This window comes from Chinchilla lanigera, unplaced genomic scaffold (genome assembly GCF_000276665.1).
Source record: "Chinchilla lanigera isolate Chin_1 unplaced genomic scaffold, ChiLan1.0 scaffold00051, whole genome shotgun sequence".
Classification (NCBI taxonomy): Eukaryota; Metazoa; Chordata; class Mammalia; order Rodentia; family Chinchillidae; genus Chinchilla; species Chinchilla lanigera.
Window position 1 is genome coordinate 7,369,725 of NW_004955452.1, and position 7,782 is coordinate 7,377,506.

Sequence of the window (7,782 nt, forward strand, 5' to 3'; positions counted from 1 at the left end):
AAGCGCCCTCACGTGACCCGGCTCAGCCCGCCTCTCGCCCCGCCTCCCCCGCCTACGAACCCTTAAAGCGCTCCAGGTCCCAAGTGGATGTTTTTAAAATTGTGAGGAAGCCGGGCGTGGTGGTGCGTGCCTGTGTCCCAGCACTCGGGAGTCTGAGGCAGGTGGATCGTTGCGAGTTCGAGACCAGCCTGGGCTACAAAGTGAGCTCAAGGTCAGCCTGAACTGCATACTGAGACCCTGTCTCAAAAAGACAAAAAAAAAAAAAAAAAATGAGAAATGAAAATTGTGATGAAGTAGATAATGCATATAATTGGCTATTTTAAAGTGGAACAACACAGTGGACTTTAGAGTTGACAGTACTGTGAAACCACCACCGCTATTTAGTTCCGTAACAGTCCTCTCTAAAGGAAATCTGGTACCCATTAAGCAGTTATCCCTTTCCCCAGTTCCTGACAAACATCAATGTGTTCTGTCTTTGTGGATTTACCTTATTCTGGGTATTTAATGTAGATGGAATCGTACAATATGTGCCCTTTTGTGCCTGGTTCTTTTCACTTAGCATATTTTCTTTTCTTTTTTAATTTAATACTAATGATTGATCCCAGCACTCAGGAGGCTGAGGCAGGAGGATCCTTGCGAGTTTGAGACCAGCCTGGGCTACAAAGTGAGCTCAAGACCAGTTTGAACTGCACAGTGAGACCGTGTCTCCAAAAAAAAAAAAAAAAGACAACTGATGATTGAACCTAAGGCCTTCTCACTGAGCTACATCTATAATCCTTTCTCATCTTCTTGAGACAGAGTCTCACTGAGTCACAAAGTTGCCCAGCCTGGATTCAAACTTGCTATTGTCCTGCCTCAGCTTCCCAGAATGATGGGGTCACAGGTGTGCTCCACTAGGCGACTATCTTGTGATAATTCTATGGTAAATTTTTTGAACCACCTCAGGCCCTTTTCTACCTCAACTGATTTATTTTGCATTCCCACCAGCAATGTCTCAGCAATTTCTCCACTCATTATTTGCCTTCATTTATTTATTTTATTTTTTATTATAGCATTCCAGTGCCTCCAGGGATCTTTAGTGCAAGCTCAGCAGGATCTCCCATTGGGTGCTCAGCCTAGGAGATGATCAAGATACAACAGCACCTGAGAACTAGAGACCGTGTGGCTTATTGTTTGTTTTGTGGTGCTAAGGATCGGACTCATGGTAGGCAAGCCCCCTATCACTGAGCTATACCCCCAGCCATAGAAAGTTTCTGAAAGGGGAATGGCACTCAAAGATCATCTAGAAACACCAAATTATAACTAGTCTTGTAAGAGATTATTATTTTTATTCTTTCTTTGTTTTGGTTTGGCTCAATTTATTTGTTTGTTGAGACAGGGTCTTGCTTTGTAGTTCAGGCCAGCCTTAAACTCACAGTGATCCTCCCGCTTCAGCCTCTCGGTGCTGGGATTACGACACCCATTTTATTATTTTCATTCTTCTACTTTTTTATTTTCTATAGTGAACACTTGAAGATGAGGTTATCAGAGCCTCCCATTTAAAAGTCATACAGGGCCGAGAATATAGCTCAGCAGCACAGCACCTGCCTGACAAGCACAAGGTCCTGAGTTCAATTGCCATTCCCCCAAAATTAAAAAAAAAAAAAAATTAAAAAAAAATAAAAGTCATACAAACTAGAGCTGGTATTTTCCCAACTAAAAGATAATCAATACCAACCAATTTTATGGCGGGTTGTGTTGGCACACACCTGTAATTCCAGCCTTGGAAGTTGGAGGCAGGAGGCCAGTCTAGGCTACACAGTGACTTCAAGACCAGCCTAACTTACATAGTGAGACCCTGTCTCCAAAAAATATTATTTTTATTTCATAGAAAACAAAGCAGGGGCTGGGGATTTAGCTCAGCGGCACAGCACCTGCCTGGCAAGCACAAGGTCGTGAGTTCGATTCCTGGTACCGGAAAAAAAGAAAACAAAGCTATTTTGACCAGGCCTGGTGGTGCACCCCTGTAATACTAGCAAAAGAGGCTGTAGCGGAAAGATCATGACAGATGGTGAGTATGACTCCAGCTGAGCTATATCGCAAGACTCTCAAAAAAAACCTTCTATAAAAATAAATAAGATAAGGGCTGGTGATGTAGCTCAGTGGCACAAGTGTCTGCCTGGCAAGCACAAAGTCCTGAGTTCGATTTCTGGTACCAAAAAAAAAAAAGCTAATAATCTGGCCCAAACTTCTCATGTAAAGGAAAATAAACTAGGCCCAGAGAAAATTACGTAGACAAGGTCTGTAAATTTCATGGCTATTGTTGTCTTACGTTTATTAGATGAATAAAAAGGCAAAACCTTTCTTAGACTCCGTTCAATCACACCCTGTTACTAAAATTTCAGTTATCAAGTGCATTCAACAACATATTAGCCAGGGTGGTGGCGCATGCCTGTAATCCCAGCACACGGGAGGCTGAGGCAGAAGAATTGTTGCGAGTTCGAGACCAGCCTGGACTACAAAGTGAGCTCAAGGCCAGGCTGAACTGCATAGCGAGACCCTGTCTCCAAAAGACCTAAAGAAAACAAAAACAACAACATATTAAAACCGTTTACGAATATTAATTCACTAGCTACTTAAGACCCTGATGGCTTCACAAGGTGACCCGCGTGAGGGAGGCAAGATACGAAACTGGGAGATGTGCTAGAATCGCTGGTGAATGATTAAGAAGCTCGGGTAACGTTTGTCTGAGAAGGTGAAATTTAAACTGAGAGTTGACATTGCAATGTCAATGAGTAAAAAGAACACCGGCGCGTCCTAAGAGATGAACGTGGTTTTGAAAGGGCATATTGGAGGTTGAAGGGCTGAACATCAACGTCTTAACCCCTCCCTCATAGTCACAACCTTAATGATATCAATAAGCCGGGAGAGGGAGGGTTCGCTTTCCGTTTAATAACATCAACTGTAGAACTGCATCCCTCTGTCATACGGATGGTCCCAGAGCCAAAAATTCCTGCTTCCAACGCGCTAAGGATCCGCCTCTCCAACCTCCACCTATAGAAGTGTCTTTTCCTTTGGCCCGGGAGCCGTTGTTCACGGTTGGTTAGGGATAGTCCCGCCTCTCGCTCAGGATTCGCTGTGGACTCCAGAAGCCCCGCCTCTTCTCTCTCCTGATTCGCCACTCCTACACATGTCCCGCCTCCTTTCCGAAAAGACTGGCTGTTTGGCCAGCCGAGAGTTTAGCGCCTATAGAGAAGCTGCCACGCCAAGTGACGAGAGGCTACTGTGTTAGGGACAATGGCAGGTACGGCGTTGGCGTCTCGGGCGCGGCTCGGCGTTTGGGGAGCGAGGGCCATGCAAACCCGAGGCCTCAGCTCAGACAAGGTACGCCGCGGCAGCATCCGCCGCCCCACCCCCGAGCGCGGATCCCATCCTTCCCCCTGCACCCCGACCGATGCCCGGGTGTCTCCCCGCAGGATCATGACAGCTCTTCCGGCTCGATCCGGGACGCCGGTGGAGCCTTCAGCAAGAGAGAGCAGGCGGAAGAGGAGCGCTTCTTCCGGTAAGGGCCGCCAGAGCCTTCCAGCCCTCCTTGCATTTCCAGGCGCCCGCCCGCCCCGGTGCCTCGAGTCTCCCCCCCACACACTCCGGCTGCTGGCCTTTGCCACCTGCAGGGCGCGCCCTGTCCTTTGCGCAGCTGCACTTAGATCCCAAGCGCAGCCTTCCCACCCTCTCCGGGACGCTCAGCCCTCGGCTCGGCCCTTGTTTATCATTCACCATCTCCTGGCCCTCGAGGCTGGGCGGAGCGAAATATTCTCGCAGTGCCTGGATCCGACCGTCCAATAATTTGCTGAGTCTCCGAGCCTGACTCGGTGAAGTCTCGCTTACCAATCGCGCCCTCCCTCCGCCCACACACGCTTTAGCTTTGCCAACCCACGTGGATTCCCTGCTTTTTCAGAGCCTCTCAGCTGTTTCCACTTTTTTTTTTTTTTTTTTTTTTTTTTTTTTTTTTTTTGTCTTTTTGAGACAGGGTCTCGCTATGCAGTTCAGGCTGACCTTGAGCTCACTTTGTAGCCCAGGCTGGTCTCGAACTCGCAACGATCCTCCTGCCTCAGCCTCCCGAGTGCTGAGATTACAGGCATGCGCCATCACGCCCAGCATCAGCTGTTTCTAGACCCGACTCCTCCGGGATGACTGGGTAGTCAGAACTGGCAGCTCCTGGCCAGGATTGCCCTCTACCGCCTCCTGGAGACTTTTGCCCTAACCCAGCCCAGGCTCTGGGCTAGAGATTGCTTAGGACTAGGGGCAGGAGTGGGCATATCTGCTTGCTTTCCCAGCTCTGAGTTATCTTTAACTGACTTTTCTCCACGCTAAGGAGCAGCGAGGAACTAATCTTGCGTGTGCTTCACATTTGGTCTGTGCCCTAAGATTAATCATGGGGCTGGGGGTGTAGCTCAGTGGTAGAGTAGGTGCATAGCACACAAGAGTCCCAGGGTTCAATCCCAGCAGCAAAAAACAAAAAAGAAAAAAACGTGTGTCATAGTGGCACCTACGTAAATTGGCCCGCTAAGCACTGTACTTGCAAGACACCCTTCTTCTGGGTCTTTACCTGGACCATGCATTTCTGCAGGCAAAGAAAGGCCTAAGCAAATTGGAATGCAATATTTTTACCTTAACCACGTGTCTTTGCCTGTTCCCTTCTTTTGCTTCTTTTTTCTTTTTTCCAAAAAGGCCTCTGATTCTCTGGGCTGTTCCTCTGATAAAGTATCTGGAACTAATGTCACCTCTTTCTGGAGTTTTCTACTACGTAGCTTGTAACGTATAAGGTATTTAAATAGAAAACTCCATAAAGGTATGACATCGGTTACGCCGAGTGCTAGTGTGTTCTGTTTCCTACACCGGGGCAATGGGATCGTGTTGGTGATCCTCCTTCAGATGGAGACACCTTAGTTTATGATTGGGTATTCTTTAACTAGCGCAGTCAAGGTAGAAGAGCATGACTACCCATGGGGTGGGGGCACTGTCCCAGGGACTGCAAGTTATGCTTAAAAATCTCTTTGGGGTAAAGGATCGGAATTAAGCCCTGAGCCACTATGTCCTTATAGACAGAAGACTAGAGAACAACTGGCAGCCTTGAAGAAACATCACGAAGATGAGATCTATCACCATAAAAAGGAAATTGAGCGTATGGAGAAAGAAATTGAACGACATAAGCAGAAGATCAAGCAACTAAAACATGATTAAACGCACATGTTCCCCCCTAGAACGGCATCTATCATTGCCCACTTCTGTGTAGACATAATTCTGGTCTAATTCCTATTTGGTCTGTGTGCTGCCAACAAATAATAAATTGTCATCGGTGAACTGTGTCTGATGCCTTTTTCTACTGTCTCAAGGGTGGTAGTGGGACAGACACTACTTGTCTGCTAAAGTGAATTAAACAATCCCTGCCTCAGGGAGCTTACAAAGCAGCATGATGCATGCTGTGAAACAGGACAGGGCTAAGAGGGGAGGGGTGTACCAGAGGTAAGAGGACTCCCCCCAATCTAGCAGCAAATGTTCAGAGAAAGCGGTAAAGGTCAGGAGCAGCCTGGGGAACAGAGAGGAGTGATTATTTCAAAAGATGTAATTCAAGGCACCATCAGCAATAACAGCGGTTAGGCATACATACAGTGGATTCAAGAACTCATCATATTGGGGCTGGGGATTTAGCTCAGCGGCAAAGCGCCTGCCTGGCAAGCGCAACGTCGTGAGTTTGGTTCCCGGTACCGGAGAAAAACCAAAAAAAAAAAAAAAAGAACTCATCATATGAACTGGTCACCCTCATTCTAATTTTACAGATTGAGACGAGTGGAATTAGGAATCATGTACAGGAGCCAGCTGTGGTGGTGCATTCCTATAATCCCAGTAGTCTGGGAGGCTGAGACAGGAAGGTAATGAACTGGAGTGTAGCCTGTGGTACTGGGAATTGAACAACCCAGGGCCTTTACATGGAGCTGCTTCCCCAGCTCTTTTTTTTTTTTGGAGACATGATCTCCGTAACTCACTAACCATGTCCCACTAACATTTTTAACTTAACAGTTGAATACACTGTTTGCACAGAATTGGGATGTTCTAAGACCCTGTTACACAAAGGCCCTTAGAACAATTGACTTTTTTTTTGTCTTTTTGAGACTGGATCTCGCTCAGCAGCTCAGACTGGTCTTGAACTCACTTTGTAGCCCAGACTGGCCTTGAACCCACAAGGATCCTCCTGTCTCAGCCTCCCGACCTTAGAACAATTGAATGATAAAAGCCTAGAGAAGCCAAGGCAAGTATGGTGGTGCAAGCCTGTGATACAGCACACTGGGAGGCTGAAACAGGAGGTTCACAAGTTCAAACCCAGCCTGGACAACCCTGTCTCAAAGTGTAAAAAAACTGGAGAAGTAGCTCCGTAGTACAGTACTTATCTAACACACACAAGGCCCTGGGTTTAATCTCCAGCCTTGCAAAACAAACATCTCTGCTTTCATACAGCTTTCTCACCCCCACCTTCTGTTTATTGTCACCAATGAAATCTTCATATATCATTTGTTCGTTAGCATACAGTTACAGTTACTGCTTTATGCAACTGTCCTCTAAATCATATAGGAATCATAAAAAGCAGGTAAAAACAAAAAGCAGGCATGGTAGCACATGCTTGTAATCCAGCATTCGGGGAGGCTAAGGCAGGATGATTGCAAGTTTGAGATGAGCCTGGGCAATTTAGCGACTTAGACCCTGCCTCAAAATAAAAAGAGTAAGGGATGGAACTCACTGCTAAGGCCCTGAGTTCAGTCCACAGTCCTGGGAAAAAAAGGAAGCAAAAACTAGGATTAGGGGTTTATCTTCATGGAGAATCCATGCTTAGCCTGGGCAAGGGCCTGGGCTTGATCCCCAGCACTGAGAAACAGAAACTGCAATTAAAGGGGATTTTGTGTATGTGGTTTTTGTTTTGTTTTGTTGTGGTCAAATGAAGCGATGGAAATAGAGAAGAAACAAAGAAATCTGAAACTGGTCACGACTGGTTAGTTCTGAGCACCACCGCACTCAGCAGCAGTATACCAGCTTTTGAATTTACATATGCAGTTGTATGGCTTTCAATTTCTGCCTAACTCCATTCATTTCAGCCTGAGGGATTCCTTTCGGTGTCCACCCTCCACCCCCACTTTCCTTCTGGACGAGACCTTTCAGGTCACCTCTAAGACATTCTAAGTGGACAATTCCAAAGATGACCCTCTGGCTTGGTCTCCTGCCTCTGGCTTCTTGGGAGAACGAAAATAATCTCACCCTCTCCTGACCTCTAAAGACACTTTTGGCTGGGTCTCTTTTTTTTCTTTCTCTCTCTCTCTTCTGAGGATTGAACCCAGAGCCTTCACACTGAGCTCTATCTTCAGCCCTTTCTATTTTTTTATTTTGAGACAGAATCCTACTAAATTGCCCAGGCTAGGTTTTAGTTTGGGATCCTCTTGCCTCAGTCTCACAGACTGCTGGGATTACAGGTGCATGCCATCATATCCAACAAAAAGTAAACCCCTGTATTGCTAAAATTTATTTATTAAAACTAAAGGGTTTTTTAAAAATTGAGATAGTGGGCCGGGGATATAGCTCAATGGCATAAGTGCCTGCCTGGCAAGTGCAAGGGCCAGAGTTCGATTCCTGGTACCAAACAAAAAAAAAAAAGACAGGATTTGTTTGGCTGGGTATGGTGGCACACACTGGTAATCCCAGCACTTGGGAGGCTGAGGCAGGAGGATCGTTGTGAGTTCAAAACCAGCCTGGGCT

General features: G+C 46.5%; 1 protein-coding gene across 1 annotated transcript; it reads left to right on the plus strand.

Annotated features, from left to right (window-relative positions):
* Window positions 1-3,192: 3,192 nt before the first annotated feature.
* Atpif1 (ATPase inhibitory factor 1) lies at window positions 3,193-5,348 on the plus strand. Its single transcript, XM_005394945.2, has 3 exons — window positions 3,193-3,363; window positions 3,456-3,541; window positions 5,085-5,348. The coding sequence occupies exons 1-3, from the start codon at window positions 3,277-3,279 to the stop codon at window positions 5,221-5,223; spliced, it is 312 nt and encodes a 103-aa protein (XP_005395002.1). The 5' UTR covers window positions 3,193-3,276; the 3' UTR covers window positions 5,224-5,348.
* Window positions 5,349-7,782: the final 2,434 nt, after the last annotated feature.